The following is a 21,060-nucleotide window of genomic DNA, read 5'->3' on the forward strand; positions in this document are numbered from 1 at the left end:
CTTTCTTTGCCCAGGTATTGTGCCAGGGATTGTGCTTGTTCGATCTCTTTTAATCCTCATCTTATCACTTTGGGGAAGACCCCATTACAGTTTTGTCCCCATTTTACAGATCAGAAGATGAAGGCACAGAGAGGGGAAGTGATATGTTTCGGGTCACATAACTAACATGTGATGCAGTCAGAATGCCCAGGCCATCTGACGACATTTGTGCGGTTTCCATGATTCTTATTTTACTGGTGGAGAGGGACAGAGGGGTCATGTGACTTGCTTAGGAACGTGAAATTTGTCAGTGATGTCACTGGATTAATAATCAGCGTCTTGCAGACGCCCTATTCTGGCCTCTTTGTGCAAGACTGCTTCTTCTAGATCGTGTTAAGACAGATTCTGAAAAGGGAGGGCTTGGGTTAATTAATAGCACTGAATAGAGGGCAAGCTGTGGTCCCCAAGGAATTCCACACCATCATATAAGTTTCTGGCATGAGTGGTCAGGAGGCTGAGCCTCTCAGAGTTCTGCAGTGATACCAGTGTTAGCTTCCATCCATGGCTCCCAGGACAGGTCTTGAGGCCCCACTGGAATCTGGGCTCTGTTTGGGGGTTGGATGCCACGCTGACCACCCAGCACTAGTTCTGATGCTCTTCGCCGGTGTGCTGGTGACATGGCTTGAGGCTGCTAAACTCACTGTAGGCTTCCAGGCTCCCTGGAACATCTCCCATCCATTCAGTGTGCAAAGGCTGGGTGCAGGCCTCCAGATTGCCATGGACAAGGTCAACTCAGAGGCAGCAGACTTTGGAAACCTCAGCTTGGAGTTCACTTACACCAACTCAGCCTGCAGCACCAAGGAGTACCTTGCTATTTTTATCAACCAGGTCCAGAGAGAACAGATTTCTGCCCTGTTTGGACCAGCATGCCCAGAAGTAGCAGAGGTAGAGTATATAACCTTCTAGAAATTTTGGCTGAGTTTCCACTGGAAGGGGTGGTCTTAAAGATGATGGCACAGATTTGAATAATCTCTTGACAAGGATCACATTATTATAACAATAACCGTGTAGATCTTGGGTACCCTTTTTTTGAGATGTAATTAGACCATGTAATTAGAACAGTTAACATCCTCTTTAAAGAAAACCTTTCAAATCAATAATTGTTAGTTCCTTCACCCTCTGTTCCTTCTGTTAATAGTTTCAACTTGGTGCTGTTGTGTACAGACTGTAATTATTCACTCTTATGTTGCCAGCTATGTGGCCCAGAAAAATTAAGAAGAAAACAAATGCTTGGTTTCAAATAGAAAACTATCAAGTGTTTGAGTAGATTTTTCTCTGGTGTGTATAATAAATTATCTTGTGATGGTGAAAGTAAATGGAAAAGAATAAAGTGTGACAGATGACATAAACTAGAGCAAGAAAATGAGGGAAATGAATCACTTGTATTTGTTTGGTTGGTGGGATGAGCTTTGTTGGTGTCTTTGGTTCTCACACTGTCTCAGGTGTTGATGTAAAGGCTAAATAGGAACAAGCATCACAGGTCTCACTCTCAGAAATATTGCAGAACTATGATTAGTTGGAGCTGTAGAATTAAGTCCACATTTGAATTTGAATCTTGGTGTCTCCCTCTTTGACACATTTTAGGCTGTCCAAAGCCTATTCCTTCTTCAAAATCAAGCTCAAATGCCATGGAGCCTTTCTTCATCTCTTCACCCCTATCCTCCATATCCCCAATTTCCCAACCAGAAGTAATTTCTTCCCTCTCTAAACTCCTATAAATCTATTGTTTATAAATCTTGAAGGGCATATTTAACTCTAGAGTTATTTTTATGTACTTTAGTTCCTATAATAAACCATAAGCTCCTTTAAGCGTGAGGTCTCCAAAGTCCCTCTTGGGCTCCTAATGAAAAATGGATGAGAAATGAATAAGGAATAAATTAAGAAAGACAGAGAGAATGAGTAGCCATGGGTGTGGGGGGCTGGGGAACCGTATTGCCTGATTTTCAATCCTGCTGCACTGTGTGCTAGCTATGTAACTTATGTCTTTGTGTCTTCATGTTTTATTGTTAAAAAGGGGGTAATTATAATACCTACCTCATAGAAATGTAAAAGCTGAAATGATATATGTAAGCTCCAAGTAGAGCACTTGGCACATAGTAAGCACTCAGTTAATGCTCACTTTTGCTGTCTTTGTCCTCTGAGGTCTTGCATCTGCAAGTTGGATCCAAGACGGTATCATCAATATTCCAAAAGAGGGTCCAGTATGACCCATAGACTCAACTTTCTGAATCTGAGCTTTATGCAGATACCCTACAACGGGGATTGTGTGTTCATAAACTCAGTTATGGAAAGACATCCTTTTGGTTACTTTCTAGGTTATTGGTTTGTTGGCCTCTGAGTGGAACATTCCCATGTTTGACTTTGTTGGACAAATGCCAAAACTGGAAAACCACTTCTTGTATGACACCTGTGTGAAACTTGTGCCACCCAAGAAGGACATCGGTGATGTGCTCCAGAAAAGTCTACAGTACCTGGGCTGGAAACACATTGGGATGTTTGGAGGCTACTCTGGGGCTTCCTCTTGGGATGGAGTAGATGAAATGTGGAGGATTGTAGAGCATGAACTCAAATCCCATTTCACTCTCACTGCCAGCATGAGATACACCAACAACAGTCCAGTTTTCCTTCGAGAGAATCTTAGGAGCATGTCATCAACTGCCAGGGGTAAGTAGGAAAAAGCCTTCTGTCACTTATGTTTGGGGAGAAAAATAGGGCAAGCAGATTGAAAAAAAACCAAAGAACTCCTCCTTTTTCCATGAGTATAAAATGCAGACAGAAGCAGAGTATAAAATTAATGGTAAATAAAAGCAATTTCATTCTTTGCTTGATATCACCAACAAAAACTTGGTAGGTTTTTTTTTTTTTTTGGTCTAAAGTGAAATCCCAGATGTTGTAGTGTTATGATGCACAGTGTTAGTTCTGGAAGCATCTTCCAAGTGGGCTGGGTCCTGGACTTTGCTATTTGTTCAGAGCATGGGCTCTGTAGACAGACAGACTTAGGTTTGAATCCAGCCTCTGACACTGTCTTGCTGTGTCCTCTTGGGCAAGTACCTTAGCTTCTCTGTGCCCCAAATACTTTACCTGTAAAACGGAGATAATCATCCTACTTACCTCACAGAAAGGTGCGGATTGAGTACGGTCCTTCCTGTGAAGTGCTTCTCACAGTGTCTAGACAAGCAGTTGGCCAACATAGGACAGTGATTATTTTTGTGGTGATGCTTATAAGGCTCTACTTTCTAGCATGAATTAGTCACTGGCTCCTTGCTGTTCTTCAAATGAACTAAGCTCTTTCCGGCCTTGGGACTTTGGGGCATGCAGCTCCCTCAACCTGGAGTATCACCTGCAGCCACAAGCCACCTACCCAGCACTCCTGCTGTGGGCAGCTTCCTCTCATCCTTCCAGACTTGGCCTGGAGCCCACCTCCTGGAGGGACCTCCTTTCTATGGTGTTGTCCCCCTCACTGCATTAGTATCACGGCATCCTTTCCCTCCTTCACTCATTAGAATCTTGAATTATCTCTTCAATCTGTTCACTTGTATACCGTCTGCCTTCTGCCTTGCTCACTGCCGTATCCTGTGCCTAGCACAGTGCTGGCACATGGTTGCAGCTCAGAGAGATAGCTTATAATTTACTTAATTAAAAAAAAAATCACTACTTCATTTGTGTGTCCTAAAATGAGTGACGATGTGATTGAATGGAAGGGAAGTGCATGGCCTACTCCTCCCTCAACCTCCAATCCAACTCAGCAAGTCCAAAGGCCCTTGATTCTAGGTCCTCTGTGGGCTCCTCCTAACTGATGTGTGGCTGACAAGTCGCAAGCTAGGTCCACTCTTCTGATTTTTGAGTCAATTATATGAAAGAAACTAGAGCACAGGAATGATCTCAGATTTTTTTGGCTTGTTCATTGTGAGAGAGCTGCAGCAAAGACTAGTTCTGTGAGGCAAAAGGCACCAGTTTGTATATTGCAGGCTTGGTTCCAGAAGTATACACTCAGGGAATAGTTTAAGCGTTCCTGTTTCCCAAAGCATGCCCAAGGAAAGAAGAAGTTCATGTCTCATTTGGAGTGGCTTTAGGCTAGACTTTAAAAGAGAGTGTGAGTGTGTGCACACACATGCAAGCATGTGCAATTGGCTGATTCTGTTTTTCATTCTTATAGTTATCATCTTAATATGCAGCTCAGAGGATGCAAAAATTATTCTGCTGGCTGCAGAGAGCCTGGGACTCAACACTGGAGATTTTGTCTTCATCATTCTGCAGCAGTTGGAGGTGGGCGCTGTTGACCACTCAAGGGCTCTGGTAGTCGTGAGTAATGAGTATGGAGCACTTGCTATAAACCAGGGGTGTTAGCTCCCTGAATACTCACTGCAACCCTAGGAGGTAGGCACTCTGGCGTCCTCATCATAATATTAGGAGACTAAGACTGAGCTGAAAGAACTTACCCAGAGTTCTCTTGCACAGCTGGTGAAAGGAAGAGCTAGGCCTTGAATGAGGTCAGCAAACACCAGCCGAGGGAGAACTATTTTCTACCTGGAAGCTGAGACCTTCCCATAGGACTCTCAAACACAGTGGTTCTCACTTCTTTTTCTTCTACAGTCACCTCCTTGTGTCCCTGCTGAAGCCCTAACAAAGGCTTGGAGAGACGAACATACTGGTCCAATGAGGCAATTGTTAGGTGGTTTGACTCTTTTGGTAGTGATGGGAATGGCTAAAATACCATGTGCTTACTATGAGTCTTGAGTCATACATTTTACATGCATTATTGCACTTGATATTTCCAATTGCCCTGTGAGGCACATTGTAATACACATGCATGTAAATTCTGCACTTGATATTTCCAACGGCCTTGGAAGGCAGATATTATTAGCATTCCAACTTACAGATACAAAAATCAAGGCTTAGATAAGTAAGGTTCCTTACCTAAGATCTCAGAGCTCCCAAGTAGCACAGCTCGTCTTCCAGGAGAGGAGGGGCTGGTCTCCTTTTCCCCTCTCATCAAGTGCAATAATGCATGGAAATAATGCATGTAGTATCTGCCTCACAGGGCTATTGTGTCTGTGCATGTAACCACCATATTACACTAGCAGACATCTAAAAAAGCCACTTGCCTTTTGCTAGGGATACACTGTATTATTTTTCCAGCAGTTTTATCTTTCTAAAATGAGATCTTTTTACATGATCACAAGAAGCTGAAATAGGGCACAAGGGAGTAAAGGAAGCTGTATATTAATGTCCCAGATATCTCTTTCTATATCATGATTTTTTTTGAGACAGGGTTCCCCTCTGTCAACTGGGTTAGAGTGCAGTGATGCAATCATAGCTCACTGCAACCTCAAACTCCTGGGCTCAAGTGAGCCTCTTGCCTCAGCCTCATGAGTAGCTGGGACTACAGGTGTGCACCACTATACTGGCTAATTATTTTTTAAAAATTTTTTTGTAGAAATGGGGGTCTTGCTATTGCCCAGGTTGGTCTGAAACCCCTGGCCCCAAAGTGCTTAGGATTACAGGCACGAGCCACCATACCTGGCCATATATCATGAAATATTTTGGAGCACCAAAAGTATCTTGGTTTCTTTGGGTGGCCAGCTGGAATTCTAAACTCATTCCAGACTTTCCAGAGTGTCCTTTTACCTTTCTTTTCCTTGCTACCCACCTCCATTTCTGTTCACTTTCCCCTTCGCCTCTGCCTTCGGGTGGATGAGGAGAGGACAGGAGGGGCCACGTCTCAGTACCAGCAGGGAAGCCCTTCCAAGACCCCGTTGCTCATTCCCCAAACCTTGATGATCCAATTCCAGTTGGTGTGTGGTGGCACAAAGAAGATAGAACTAAAATTACAGCACACAACATCCATGCAATTGAATTCATGCAGCTTGAAGAAAGAATAGCATAAATCCATTTTATGAAAGTGTTCCCAGTATAGATTTAGGTAGGAAAAAACCAAGCTGCAAATCGACAGTATAGGGTGATGCCATCTGTGCAAACACACACACACACACACACACACACACACACACACACACACACACACGCGCGCGCGCGCGCGCATGCGCGCGCTGAGTGGGTATATACTATTCATAATAGTAATGATATAGCTGATAATGATGACAACAAAGCACTTAAACCACAAGCAGAAAAGCAAGAATGGCCACCCCAATCTTTTCAGGTTTCCGCACTTGTCTTTAGAAGATCAGCTGTCTGCATCTTAGCTGCTCGATGCCCCAGGCATGTTTTTATTTTTTATTTATTTATCCCCCCCCCCATTTATATGCCAGCTAGAAAACACGGACCTTGCATTGCAGGCCTTCTGGAATCATTGTGTTTCCCAGCACTAGAACATAGTGGTTCAAATTCCAGTTGCCTTAAATGCACTTCCCCTGCCCAAGTTATTTCTTGTAGAATGGTGACATTTATTTGATTACATTTTAGGATAGTTTTTGGAAGGAGGCATTGACAAATCAGAAGATGACGCACTTCCCGAAAGTCTATACGTCAGTGCTTCTCATCGCCCTGAGCTCCTACGGAGAAGGCCCCGGGCGCGAGGGCTTCCGGGAACAAGTGTACCAGAGGCTGAGGGGGCCGCCCTTCCGCAGCACGGTCTCCTCGGAGGAGCAGGTCTGACGCAGGGGCTTCCTACACAGGTCCCACCTCCCCTTCTTTGCCCGTACTTGTGTTTGGCTTTTGTGTTTCTCCCTCTTATTTCCCCTCCCCCTTCCCCACCGCCCCCTTACACACACATGCACACCTACACAAACACACATACGCACATGCAAAAACACACACGCACTTCCCCACCTTCCATGCCCCAAATAAATAACAGCTTGATGCTCTCTTATGAAATCTGTAACCCAGGACCACAGAGGGAAACCGAGATTACTGGGTGAAAGGCCACGGGCTTGTGGAGTCATAGACTTGGGCTCCCATCCTACTTCTGCTATTCGCCAACTGCGGCAACTTGGAACAAATTGCTTAATCTCCTGACACCTTGGATTCTTCATCTATTAAATGGGCCTGATGACGGCATCCACCTCCCAGCCTGGGGTTTTGAGTCTCTAATAACATAATACCTGCAAGTGGCAGAACAGATGCCGAACGGTACTCAGACCACGACAGTTTCCCTGACCAGGAAGATCAGGACCGAGAATCAAGATGGTGCAGTCAGAGGTTTGGAGCTAGGACAGGCCCAGGCAAGCAGATGGGCTGGAATACGGCGAGGACGATGGAGAGAGAGCTTATCAGCCAGTGGTAATCTCAGTATGTGTGGGATGATGAGGCAATTGCCTGGATCCCACAAAAAGTTTTTTATAGAGAGACTTTTGTCCAGAGTTGGAGTTCCTTCTAGGGTAAGGCCAAGCGGAGCCCTGGGGTGACAACAGGCCACTGATGACAGGGGGTTGGATTAGAAATCAGGGAGCCAATTGCGGAGCCCAACATACAAGGCAGGATGACCAAAGAACATTTGTGGAACAGTCTGCTAAGTGTCAGCTCTGCACCAGCTGCAGTAGGAGAACCGTGCCCGGCACTTGCAGGCACTTGTATTTTCGTTGACTAAACCAATAGAAGATGACATCATGTGTTAAACACCTACCACGGACCAGGTACTACAGTAGGTAGTTTACCTATTCTGCCTCATTTAACTGTCATCATACTCACCCTAACTAACAGTGGTATTATCCCCATTTCATAAACAAGTGAGCTGAGATTCAGAGGGATTCAGAGATGTTACAGAACTTACTCCTGGTTTCATAGCTGGTAGGTAGCAGAGCTGGCCAACTCCTAAATCTCCCCTCTTTCACTTAAGCCGTACTCTTTCCCAGCTGTGGCCTAAAGAGCTGTTCCTGAAGGATCCTGTGATCTAATTGGAAAGTGAGACATCAAGGGGAACGTGAGGACGGTGATGTCTAGACGTAGCACGGACGCAGGCATGTGGTGGGCCCCCACTCTGCGGAAGGAAGGAAGAATGTGTGCTACGTTCCACTGTTAAGAGGGCAGAGAGAGACGGCTCCCAGCTAAGCGCTGGACGGTGATCCAGGAGGCCGTGGGCCTCTTTAAACCCCGCGTTTGCTTCTCATTGAAGGTGAGCCCGTATTCTGCCTACCTGCACGACGCCGTCCTGCTCTACGCTCAGACGGTGCAGCAGGTGGCACAGGCCGGCGGGGACATCCGGGATGGACGGCAGCTGGTCAGCAGCCTGCAAGGTTCCGATCGGACTGCGGTGCGGGGTAAGTGGCCTGACTGCCGGGGCGTCCTGCACTCAGCCCGGCTGCTCTGATCCGTGGGGGCTCTTAGATGCTGGGCATGCGACTAAAGGCCTCTTTTAGGGCCTGCCTGATGCCCAGCTACAGAAGTCATCTTTTTCATGGAGATTCTGGTCTCCCATAGGGTGGTTGAGGTCAGATCTTCCAGCTGCCAGAGTCCATTTATCCTGCTCTGGCCAGAAGGCAGCCCAGACCAGGTGAGGGGGCCCTGGGCACCTTATCCCTCCCCTGCGTGGAAAGTTCTGTGACAGCTCGTTTCACATTAAAGCCATCAAGAATAAAACTCAAAGCCAGGCACAGTGGCTCATGCCTGTAATCCCAGCACTTTGGGAGGCTGAGGCAGGAGGATCACTTGAGCCCAGGAATTCAAGGTTACGGTGAGCTGTGATTGGGCCACTGCACTTTTGCCTGGGAGACAAAGAGACCCTGTCTCTTAAGAAAAAAAAAAAGAAGAAGAAGACAACTCAAGAATGTGAGACCTGCCTCCTGGGGTCACTTCCACGACCCTTCCCATCTGTGGCCTTTGCGATGGGGCCCTGGCATCATAGGCCTCTAAAGACGGGGTCTAATTTCATTTTTACTTTCCTTTTGGGGCTGAGTATAGGCTTGGGAGTTAGCTGCTTTGAAATCACCCTCAGAGCTGACCAACTTCTCTGATCTTTCTTTTTCCAGTTTTCTTATTTGTAAGGCAGAGATAATACCTGCTATCACATACGATAATAATAATAACCAGCATTTAGGGAAGGCTTACCTTACACCAAGCCAAATGCCAAAAGCATGTGTGTATTACCTCATTTAATCCTCTCACAACCCAAGAGGCAGGTACTTCTACTATGCAGGTGAGTAAACCAAGGGTACAAAGGTTATGTAGCTTGTCCAGGGTCACAGAGTTATTAGATGGTAAAGCCAGGATTCAAAATAAAGCCTGCCTTCTCCTGGACTTATGTTCTTTGCTGTCATGTAACACTGAAGGGTAATGAAAACACAAGTGCCTGGCATATAGTATGTGCTCATTAAATGGTAACCATTTTTACTTCTGCTTTGGCTTATCACTCAATAAATTCTTACCTAAAATTTCTCTTAAAATTTAAAGAGAGTTGCCAAGGCCTTCTGTTTGGTGTTTTTATAAACTCGGGTCATATTTACCTTATTAATACTTTTTACAAGTGGAAGTAAATATATATTAACCTGCCTCCCTCTCTTCTATCCTTCCAGACCCTGAAGCTTTTGCTTAAAAGGGGGCATAGCTGGAGGGGGCGGGTCTTTCTTTCTGCTCTCAGTTTAATCCCCCCTGTTGGATCAATTTTTTCCTCTTTCCTGCCCTTTTAGAAATTCCTGCTGCTGGAGTTAGGGGAGGGTGAGAAGGGCAATGAGGCCCTTTAAGAGCACGAGGCATCTCGCTTTGGCTCCTGGACTCCTTTCAGGGATTCATAGCTGAAGGGCCCTCCTTACCCCTTGCAAACTGGCTTCTGTTCCCTTGTGGGCTGCAGGCCTGGCCCTGGCAGAATCAGGGTATTTGTCTCTGTTTCTTGTGCTCATTTCTGCCACATGGTGGCAACCACCCCACTAGCCAGTGCTGAAGGGCTTTTACCCCATTCTGGGAGAGGGGCCCTCTAGGAGGCCAAGTTAGGGAATGGAGCTCCCCAGCCCTTCCTTCTTGGCTTTGGTAATTTTGTGTCCTGTCCCCAGTGGGAACAAATCAACAATAAGTCCTTTGTCAGAGCATGTCCCCTAGTCTGGGGAGTGTAGGAGTTTTGTGAGTAGACTTTAGCACACCCTAAGCAAGAACAAAGAACATGCCAGGCCAGGACTGATCACTCTGCCAAAACCTCAACACATACCAAAACCAGAAGGGAAAGCTTGCAAACTTGTGCCCTAGGGGCCTGGCAGCATGGAGGGGTGGGGTGAGGAGGGTGGGAGGGACGAGAGGAGGCAGCTGTCCCTGGGCCCCATCAAGTGCTGCCATGTGGCCATTCAGCCTCCTGTTGTCACATCTTCTGATTGTTTAAGGGAAGCATAAATCTGAGATTCTATGTGAAATTAATTAGAAACTAACTTTGTTTTCTTTTTTCAATGCTGGATGGGCCTCCCCACTGTAGGCTTAATAAAATACACCTGCTGCCCCATGTGGCTCTTGAGCCGTACGAGGATGCCACCTCTGAACTATCCTATTCCCTTCACTGTTCTCTGTTGACCCTGTCTCAAATTCCCTGAAATGGCAAAAACCTTGTATTTGGCTTTTGGTGGCTGTTGGGGCAGGGGGTTCTGCCAGTGTGAGTCGGGCAGGCTGGCATTTCAAGCTGTGCGTTCCTCTGTGTCCTCCTTATCCTGCGTAACCTCCTGTCTTTCCAGGAATCACTGGCCCTGTGTTTTTGGACTCTCAGGGGGAACGACACTTGGATTACTCGGTTTATTCTCTACAGAAAGCTGGAAACGGGTCCCTTTTTCTTCCTTTTCTTCGCTATGACAGTTATCAGAAAGCAATCAGGTACTGGCAGGACATTTCTACAAGTTTAGACCACGTTCCAGGAAGAGAGGTGGGAGGAGGAGGGCCCGGGGAGGGCCAGTTTGGGATCCAGCCCCTAGAATTCCCCCGAGTAGCTTGGTGCTCTCTGAACTCATAAAGATCCACTTTGGGCCTTTAAGGGGATTTTGCCCTTGACTGTGGGCGTGGCTCGAGCATTTCAGATTCCCGTGCGGAACACAGCACCCCACAGCTGCACCTCGACGGGGGCCTGGGCCCAACGCCCACAGAGACAGCAGCGATCCACACACCAGCGACCGCTGCCGCCCAGTGTTCCCAGTACTCAGCAATCCGCGGAAAAAAAATCCCTGCTTTTGTTCTCTCAGCTACAAATCCATGAGAAAACTAAAAGGAAACCTAAAACTCAGTTCAATTTTTACCTCTGCCCACTGTCAGCACCACCAATCCTGATTTTATTTGAGACTTTTTTCTTGGCTACTCTTATGGAATTTTAATGTATCAAAATGGGCCCGGGAAACACAGTAAGCATGGAAAACTGGGTCCTCAGTATCGTAGGGACAGGCACACTCCACGTAGAAGGAGACATTTTGCTCTGTGAAACAAGATGTGTCTTGTTTTATAACACAAGTGACAAACCCGGCAACACTGAATTGGCACATCACCTTTTAAATCAAAAGAGACATGGCTGAAATCAGAAGGTTGAGGCAGCTACTCTCCTGGCAAAAAGATACGGCCTTCCTTGAATCAGATGACCTGAGGGCTGGATTTGAAGAGTCCGGGGCAGGTGGGAAGATCGGACAGGTCAGCACAAGTTTGAATTGAGAGATGAAGGACTGATTTTGCCAATAACGTGCACATTGCAGTTGCCCCTGCCGCACATGAGATAGAGAATAAGTAGAATACATCGAGTGGACATTGACCTTTATGGGTTTTTTTAAAGACCCGCAGGGAATTTCTCCAATGTTACTTGGCCCCACGGCTCCCTTCCTGAAGACGGACCTGGCTGTGGATTTTATAACGAGCTCTGCAAAGCTGGGCCTGCCGCTGGAGGTAAGTGTGGCTGCTTGGAGAAAATGGCAGGAAAGGACTCTCTATGGCAGGGGTTCTTAACAGTGGCAGCACTCTTGACATTTTGGGCCGGATAATGTTTGTGTGTGTGTAGTGGGTGGTGGGAGGAACTATCCTGTGTATTGTAGGATGTTTCGCAGCATCCCTGGCGTCTACTCACAGATGCCAGTAGCAACCCTCTGGCTGTAACAACCAAGCATGTTTCCATCGCCATATGTCCCCTAGGGGCAACATCATCCACTTCCCCTGTTGAGAACCGCTGCTCTAGGGAAACCTGGCTCCTGAGATTTGTGTCCCCGGAACTTCATTTCTAGGGAGGTAGAAAGAGTCTGGGCAGGGGAGTGTGGCCCCATGGTTCGGAGCCCGGCCCTGGAATGAGCTAGACCGTGCCTGGAGAACACCCCTAAGGAGCACACATAGTAAATGTCTAAGAAAAAGTGGTGGTGTTATGAGAAGTTGCATTATTATTTCTCTACAGTGAAAGTTTCTCTGCGGAAGAGGAGGAGGTGAGTGCAGTTGCCATGGGAACTGGAGGAGTAGTCGGGGATGGATTCCCGGAAGGGACAAGTCTGAGTGGACTCCATATGTCCCAACCTGGACCTACCCCTGGGCAGCCTTTGGGTCACCTGCTGGGCAGGGCCAGGCTGGGGCAGGGATGTGCTCACTTCTGCTCTGAGATGGGCCTGAGTCACGTGTCTCTACCCTCCAGGTGTGACTGCTGTGACTCTCACAGTGACGCTCCTCATTACCACCGTGGGAGCTGCCATCGTAGGGCTGATTTTAAGGACGCAGAGGGGAAAACTGCAGAGGCAGAATAAAGACATCTGGTGGCAAATCAATTACGACAACATCACCATTCTTCCCCAGAACAAGGTGAGGCAACACAGGACCCAGATGTCCACCTCCCTGGTCACTGCTGGTGATTGGCGGAAGGGACCTCATGAGAGCAAAGGGCTGACTCGTTTATAAAGTGGGCGCTACTGGCGGAGTCTCGAGACCTGAGTTTTCATTCTAGAACCAGAACTCCCACTTCCTTGCTGAATATCTCTGAGAACGTCATTTCCCCTCCCTGAGATTCAGTTTCTGAACAGTCACAAACGATTGACTGTCTCTAAAGTTCCCTGCAGCTCTGTTGCTCTGTGGGAGTGAGAACTGTAAATCCTGCTCCGATGTTAAAGCTGTCTCCCGGGGAGCATTTATTCTTGTAGCCACATCAATGACTGATACCATAAAGTTCGTTTGCTCCGCAAACTCTTGTTGACCATCCATTGCAGGCCAAGTATGGTACAAGGCATGGGGGTGCCTCACCTTCCCTGCAGATGGAGGGACTAAAGGCCTCAGCATCAGGAAGGCTTCAGAGAGGAGGTGACATTGGGGAAGAGTTTCTCAGCAGTGACAAGGAGAGAAGTCACACGGGCTGTACCAAAACGTGGGATGCTTCGGGCTGGGAAGCTGAGCTGGTAGCCGGCCAGGGAGGCTAAGACCAGGAGATTGGGATTCATTAGGAGCCCATTTCCGCATGTCCCTGGGGATTCTGAAGGTACCTCTTCCCACCTCGACCAAAGCAGCTCTGCTTCCATCTACCTGGTCTCTACATTATATGACAGAGTAGTCGCCCCTCCTCCCGTAGATGTGGAAGGGAAATACGGAGAGTGGGGAATATGAACAGAGGGAATGGCCTGGAAAAAAAAATGGGCAGTAAGATTTTCTGTCTTTTTAAAACTTCCCCCACTCTTTTGGGAACTTATAGCCTGGCCTGCATCCCTGAGGAGGTTAAGTCTGTTGTTAAAACTCCCAGGTGGCCACCAGCCCCCTGGTCAGCGAGCAGAGTTCACAGGCCTTGTTTCTGGCAGAGATGGGATGATTGGAATAGTTAACCACAGTAATTGCCTGAAGCTGAGAACCCTCCCTTTACAAGCTCTGATTTCTGCCTGTGTTCAGGAAATTTGGGATTTTGAGACGAGAAGGTCTATCGTATTTCCTCCTTTGCCGGCAAAGTAAACTCTCTCTTTCCTTCCTCCTCAAACCACTTGTCCTTGTTATTTGGGCTCATGGACAAGTGGCTGAGCTTTCGGTAACAATTAAGGTTCCAGGTAAGAGTCTCCTTGAAAAATAGGGTCCCTGTGCTTTGGGGGTGTCCTCTGGGTGTTGGGAAGGCACTGCGAGTATTGAACAGAGAGAGAGAGAACCTGGTTAGATGTTCACCTAGAAAAGTGACTGTGACCTCAGGTCACAATCCAATTAAGTGCCAGAGCTGGAACTTGAATCTGGGTAGGCTGCCCATGCTGTCCGTGGTGGTAGAGACAGCAGGAGTGATGCCTGTAGCAGGTACATACTCACACTTCAGGTCAGAAAGTTCGGGGTTCAAATCCCGACTTTCCCATTTATTATCTATGTCACCTTGGCACTCATCTTCCTTATCTATAAGATGCCCTGTCCCTTTAGCACTTGGCCATGCTACCGAGAGTGATCGAATGATGTCCTATTTTACAGCCATCCCAGAGAGACACACCTGTGTTGAGAGGGAACAAGAGTAACTCATCTAGTGCGATGATTTCTGCGGACCTCAGCTCCTTTGTCAAAAGCCAGCAGGGGGAAGCGCTCTTCTATGCCCCAGTAGGGTTTTACCAGGTACTTCTGCGGGCAGGTGGCTGCCTGGGGGTCTTATCTTGGTTCCACACTCCACATGCAAGGGAGGCGCATTCTGAAAAGGAGGACATTCTCCAGGCAAAAACCAAAGGGGTCTCGCAACTCCAGACAGGTGTTTCCCAAACTTTAATGTGCATACAAATCACCTGAGGCTCTTGATAAAATGCAGATTCAGGGTTAGCACCTGCAGGTCTGGGGTGACACCTGAAATTCTGCATTTCTAAGAGGCTCACAGGTGATTCCTATGCTGGCTTCTAGATCAAATTCAGCTCTGTCCAAACAACCTTTCTGTGTTGATGGAAATGTCCCTACTCTGCGCTGTCCAATATGGTAGCCACTAGCCTCCTGTGACTACTGAACATTAGTGTGTCTGGGGAACTGAATTTTAAATTTTATCTGAATCAATTTAAATTTCAATAGCCCTATGTGGCTAGTGGCTACCTTAATGGACAGTACAGTCCTAGAGCATGCATTATTTCATCCTTGGTACTTTAGCATGGATGAATCAGTTGTGGGTGCTGGTGCTTCTGCAGTGTAGACAGCGACCACTGCTGAAACCTGGAACGTCACTCTTCCTTCCATGCCCAGACCATGATAGCTGCCTGCACTTAGCAATCCCTCAGAAATTCAAGACCCCTGGGGAGAAGTTAGGTAAAGAATAAAAATCTGTATTTGTTCTTTAAAATGGAGGTTCTGGAGAGTAGGGACAGAAAGCTCCAAGTGTGGGAAGAATTGTTTGTTGTGCTAAATTGGGATTAGTAAAGACTAGTGACGAATCATTCCCCATGCAACTGAATTTAGTTTTCTAAATGTTTTCTTACTTGAGTCTTCAAACTACAAAAACCTCCTGGGATCTTACCAAATGCTCTAGGGACCACCATCCATACGACTCTGTATGTGGCGGTCACCTGGCTATTTAGAGAAGGAAGCCAGCAATCCATAGCTTATCACTGATTAATCTCCCTAAAACATGTCCCCTCTCCCCGCCCTCAAACACCATCACCAGATTCTCCACCTCTGTTCCCTGCATGGTGGTGCCCAAACTTATTAACAAGGGACCAAACCCCTTGACTATTTTAGTCCCCACTTTTAGAACCGTTTTTTTTTCCTGGCCTAAAGCCTATACTCATCAAATTGGTCTCACCAATTGTGTTGATAATGCCATGCCTGCTCCCCATTCCCCCCACCTGGAACCTGCTTATCTCTCAGGGTTCAGCTCAAGCATGACCTCTTCCAAGAATCCTTTCTTTCATCCTGCGGCCAACTCCTGTCACAGTCTGTTACTCCCACACTAGAAGTGGCAGATCTTGGGTTGATATTTAACTCATATTGGGTCTTACATTCTCCTGTGTCTGGATTCTGGCTCTTCTTCTACCCAGCTCTTACACATCACTGTGTGTTTTGGGGATGATTGATTAAATGACTCTCTAGAAGCAGACTTGAGAGGTAATAACCATAAGATAAACCATTTGCTGAAAATGTAATATGTGCCAGACTCTGTGTGATTGGTGTTTATTTAGTTAGTTATTTTAGAGACAAGGCGTGAGGGCAGTGGCATGATCACAGCTCGCTGCAACCTCAAAGTCCTGCCTCAGCCTCCCAAGTAGCTGGGACTACAGGCACACGCCTCCACACCCAGCTAATTTTTGTATTTTTTTGTATTTTTTTGTAGAGACGGGGTGGGGGGGGGGTCTTGCTATGTTGCTCAGGCTGGTCTCAAACTCCTAACCTCAAGCAGTCCTCCCACCTCGGCCTCCCAAAGTGCTAGGATTATAGGTGTGAGCCACCAAACCTGGACTGGTGCTATTTTTAATCCCCATTGTACAGATGAGGAAATGGAAGCTTGGAGCAGTTAAATCCCTTGTTCAAGGTTGTTTGGGTAGTAAGTGGTAGCACTGGGCTTTGAGCCAGGCATTTGACTCCAGACTTTCATTTATGACCTCAACTCACTATTTCCTCTGAATGTTAATGGGACATTATTGTATAACAGAGTCTTGGGGTCACACTTTCAAATTCTGTCTGTGCTACCTATAACTGTGCAACCGTGGAGAAGTCACCCAACCTCAGTGAGCCCATCTGGAAATACACTAATCATGCCTACCTTGCAGGGCTGAGATCCTGTGAAGCAGCTAGCTCAGGGCCTGGACATAGCACAGTGCCACCTTGATCCCTCTCACAGGGGGATTTCTTGCCAGTCTGCCTGCTCCCCTGCTCCCCTGCTCCCTGGAGCTTTTCCTGGATCGTGCTAGGTTAAGAACATTCCACTTTGCCTCTGATTCCAGGGAAACCACGTGGCCATCCACTATGTCGGTGACCAAGCAGAAGCCTGGGTTAAGAAGCCAACTGTGCTACAGGAAATCCGGCTGGTAAAGCCCCTGCCCCGGGAGGAGACAAAGCAGCGCTGCTGTCTGCCCCTGCTCTGCCAGCTCCCTGTCCCCAAGGAGCAATGGTGGGAGGGAGCTTCCTTAACTTGTCCTGTCTCTGCCTCCCCCCAAGAGCCCAGGCTTTGGAGCTCAGACCCTCTGGCCTGACCCAGGCACCTGAAACCTGGGATCCCTCCAACCTCTGCTTTTCCCCTTAATTCTTCCTGCCCTTAGTTCTGGCCCTTCATCTTCTGTGTCTGTGATGGCTGCTTCCCTGCCTTGAATCTGGTCTTGAGGGAGTCAGATTCACGGGGCCTGACTTCTTGCTCCGTATCTATGGCCTGTTGTGGCCCCCACACTGGTGTAGACAGCCATAAGCAGGGAAGAAGGACTAAGTCTATCGCTGTGACCTGGTTTAGTTTATCCCCATGGCCAAGGTTAGACTTTGATCATTCCTCTGGTTTACTTGCTGGAGGAAGACTTCCTAGGTTCACCTCCCAGCTCTGCCACTTAGAAGTTATATGATCTTCAACAAATTACGTTACCTTTTGAGCATCGGTTCCCTCATCTGCAAAATGAAAGCAGTAATCGTGTGCATCTCATGAGGTTTTTGTAAGAATTAACTAAAAATATGTAACGTGTATAGCACAGTCCTTGGCACAAAGATACACTCTATACATGAGCTCTTGTGACCATTATTATTTCCAGATGTGTGAATTAAGGCACGAGAACATTGTTCACTTCTTTGGTATTTGCACAGAACCACCTAACATCTGCATTGTCACCCAGTATTGCAAAAAAGGAAGTCTTAAGGTAAGCAAAATAGTCCCTCTTACCTCAGGTTTGATTAGCAACAGCTAATAAAGGACCTTATCAATGCTTTCTCCTATTCATGCAAGGACTGTTTCTCTCTAGTCTAACTGCAAGACCTGAATTACTTTGTTGGGCTACCTGCTAGGGATCCCATTAGCAGTGGAGTTGCCAAGTGCCCGGTTTCCTTTGTTATGGGTGGAAATCATCTGAGCTTGGTTTCTTCTTCCGCAATATTACGGCTATCCTTGAACTGTGTTCCTGGGCCCATCCCACCCATGGTTTGTGACCAACAGCTTTATGTCAGGAATGAGGGAGTGTTTGTAAAACTCCAAACTGCTTACTTTCTCAATATTGAGTCAGGTTACGGTATCTCCTGGGAAGATTTATAGTTACTAGGTTTAATGTTTCTTTTGCCTCACAGTGTATTGGTTCTGGTTAAAAATATCAGATATATTGGAGTCAAATCTGTTCAACGCATGAAGCTCACTGTGCTTCAGGTTGAGTCACTGGTGATATTTTGAATAACTGTGTTTTTCAGGACGTTTTGAGAAACTCAGACCATGAAATGGATTGGATATTCAGACTCTCATTTGCATATGACATCGTCAATGTGAGTATAGCATCAACTTATTTAAAGAATCAATATGATAGTGTTTTTGAGTTGTTCTATGTCTTGGATGAAACTGAATTGTAATCTTTCCTGAAAATTCTGGCCCTCTTCAACAAAGGGTATCCAGCTCTAAAAACTACCTCTTCAGTCAGATTTTCCATTCTTTTCTACTCCCCTGATTATAATATTAATAAATAGGGAGACAGAAAAGTATGTTACACTAAAGTTGGAATGGCCGATAGGCTTGCCCGATCAGGAAAGAGCAGAGTTTTTACATTTTCGGGTAGAATTTTGATCTCAAAGAGAATCTAATTATTAGACCCTAAATGGAGCTGGGGAGGAGAGTTCCTAATACCCCTTCCTGTGCATCTAGGGCTGAGAGCAACTTGGCCAGGACAGGTCTTGTCAGACTGTGACAAGAATCACCTGGGACTCCTATTAAAATGCGCACTCTGATGCAGTAGGTCTGGGGTGAGGCTTGAGACTCTGCATTTCTGCCAAGCTCCCAGGTGACGCTGCTGGGCCCAGGCCGTCCTCCAAGCAGCAGGGGTCTAGGCAGTCCCATCTCACAGATGGGAAAATTCAGGCCCAGTGACTTGAAGTGACTCGCTTGAAGAGACTGAGTAGTGAAGTCCAGACTTGAATGCATGTCTTCTGGCTCTAGTTCTTTCTGCCCTCTTCGTAAATAATACTACTATGAACCCCTGAGAACACAGTGGATGCCATCAGAAGTCTGCAGCGTTCCTCATTTTTCCTGAGAAGGGCTCCAACAGGACCCTTAAATGCATGTAATAGCGTATCATTTGTAGTATGTAGGTAATAAAATAATCTTCTTAATTACATAGTGCTGTTTCTATATCATTGATATTTTCCACCATATTTACACATGTATCATAGTTATGTAATTTTTTCATTAGAACTTACATTGGCTATTTACTTTGTGTCGTGCGCTATGCCTGGTGTTTCACTTGCATTATACCTTTAATCTCTACAACCACACTATGAGTAGGCATTTTGTCGCTTCCATTTTGGTGAGAAGAATGAGGCTTACAGGCACAAAGTATCTCGCCCTCTGCGAAGTGGTAGAGCTGGGATTTGAACTCAGGAACCTGAACATCAGGATGTATTTATTTTAAGCTGGCCTTGCCTTCTTGGCTTCAGGATGAGGAACTGGAAATAATGGTTTTCTCCATTTTGAGTGTCCCTGCCCAGGTTGACTCCCCGGACAAGGGGCTGTGCTGGGGGCTCTTGGACACATGAACACAGAGATGGGCACATGCCTTGCCCTGGATCTGTGTTTCTGTCCGTCTGTCTGTCTGCCTTGGTTCCTGCCAACCGTGTCACTGGCACCTGGTCTGCTCATTGTCACCCTTGCAGGGCATGCTGTTCCTCCACAGGAGCCCGCTAGGGTCCCACGGCAACCTGAAGCCTTCCAACTGCCTGGTGGACGGTGGGATGCAGGTGAAGCTGACAGGATTTGGGCTGTGGGAACTCAAGTACGGCCGGACGTACGGAACATTCGATGAGAAAACTGCTGACCCCTCAGGTAGCCAACAGCAGACCTTGTACCCAGTAGCGGTAGGCAGGGGGGTCAGGGGTTCTTTGCCCCATTTGTGCCCCCTGATGCTCACTTGCCCATGTACCCACAGGTGGGTGTTCCTCTGGAGCTCACGGTGTGATATCTGGGTAGGAGACTGGTTCTCGTCCCGGCTTAGCTGAGCCACCTGCGGCAACCATTGCCCTCCCTTTAGTCCTCTGTGTTTCCTCCTGCACTTCTCCTACGTTCTCAGCATAGAATGTGAGATCTGCCAGGCACTTCAGAGATAACCCAATTCCATAGTTCTCTGTCTTCTAGCTGGCTGGGTCCCTCCCTTACCATATGGGTTGAACCAGAATATCTGAAGATTGAAGATGGAGTCTGGACATCAAATTTCATTTTATTTATTTTTTTATCGAGACAGGGTGTTGCTCTGTTGCCCGGGCTGAAGTGATTCCCCACCTCAGCCTCCGGACTAGCTGCGACCACAGGTGTGCACCACCATACCTAGCTAATTTAAATTTTTTTTGGTAGAGAATGGGGTCTCATTGTGTTGTCCAGGCTGGTCTTAAACTCCTGGCCTCAAGGGATCCTCCTGCCTCAACCTCCCAAAGTGCTGGGATTACAGGTGTGAGCCACTGCACCAGCCAGTATTTTTTTTGAAATGCTCCCAAGTGATTTTGATGTGCGTGTCAGGACAAGACCCACTGCCTCAAATCCAACCCTCTTTTACATGTGAGCAAATTGGGGCTCGCTGATGCTTCCAACTTGTCCAAAGTTACTTGAATGGCTTTGAGTCTCACCTCCTCATGTTCAGCCCATGTTCCCAGCCCCAACCCGCTCTCTGTTGGATTAGCATGTCACCAGCAGCTTTTCCATGGGAATGTGGGGAGGTTTCTATACCATGTATTTCAATGGTGTCTTTTATAGAAAAGACAGGGGAGAAACCTTGAAGACCTGCTAGTAGCCACTCCTAGTTCCCCATCCTTTAATATATATAGATTTTCTTTTAATGATTATAACCCATGATGATATAATCCTATAGATCTCACTGCAAACAAAAAAAGTAGATACATACAATATCCAGAATAGATAGAACCATGGAGACAGATGCAGATTGGCATTTGCCAGGGGCCAACGTGGGGAGAACAGGGAGAAGCTGCTCCATGGGTCAGGGCTTTCCTTTGGAGTGACGGGAATATTTTGGGACTAGATGGAGGTGGTGGTTGCACGACATTGTGAAT

General features: G+C 46.9%; 1 protein-coding gene across 1 annotated transcript in view; it reads left to right on the forward strand.

Moving 5' to 3' along the window:
- Positions 1 to 540: 540 nt before the first annotated feature.
- Positions 541 to 21,060, forward strand: part of LOC123649869 (guanylate cyclase 2G-like) — a 30,020-nt gene continuing 9,500 nt past the window's right edge. The window contains exons 1-13 of the mRNA XM_045568136.1: positions 541 to 924; positions 2,355 to 2,703; positions 4,196 to 4,305; positions 6,463 to 6,648; positions 8,111 to 8,255; positions 10,644 to 10,779; positions 11,717 to 11,826; positions 12,533 to 12,717; positions 14,338 to 14,475; positions 16,776 to 16,859; positions 17,565 to 17,669; positions 18,208 to 18,279; positions 19,657 to 19,825. Of these exons, the coding sequence (XP_045424092.1) occupies positions 541 to 924; positions 2,355 to 2,703; positions 4,196 to 4,305; positions 6,463 to 6,648; positions 8,111 to 8,255; positions 10,644 to 10,779; positions 11,717 to 11,826; positions 12,533 to 12,717; positions 14,338 to 14,475; positions 16,776 to 16,859; positions 17,565 to 17,669; positions 18,208 to 18,279; positions 19,657 to 19,825 (2,173 nt within the window). The remainder of the gene's footprint in view (positions 925 to 2,354; positions 2,704 to 4,195; positions 4,306 to 6,462; positions 6,649 to 8,110; positions 8,256 to 10,643; positions 10,780 to 11,716; positions 11,827 to 12,532; positions 12,718 to 14,337; positions 14,476 to 16,775; positions 16,860 to 17,564; positions 17,670 to 18,207; positions 18,280 to 19,656; positions 19,826 to 21,060) is intronic.

Source organism: Lemur catta, chromosome 14, assembly GCF_020740605.2.
Source record: "Lemur catta isolate mLemCat1 chromosome 14, mLemCat1.pri, whole genome shotgun sequence".
NCBI classification, from domain to species: Eukaryota; Metazoa; Chordata; class Mammalia; order Primates; family Lemuridae; genus Lemur; species Lemur catta.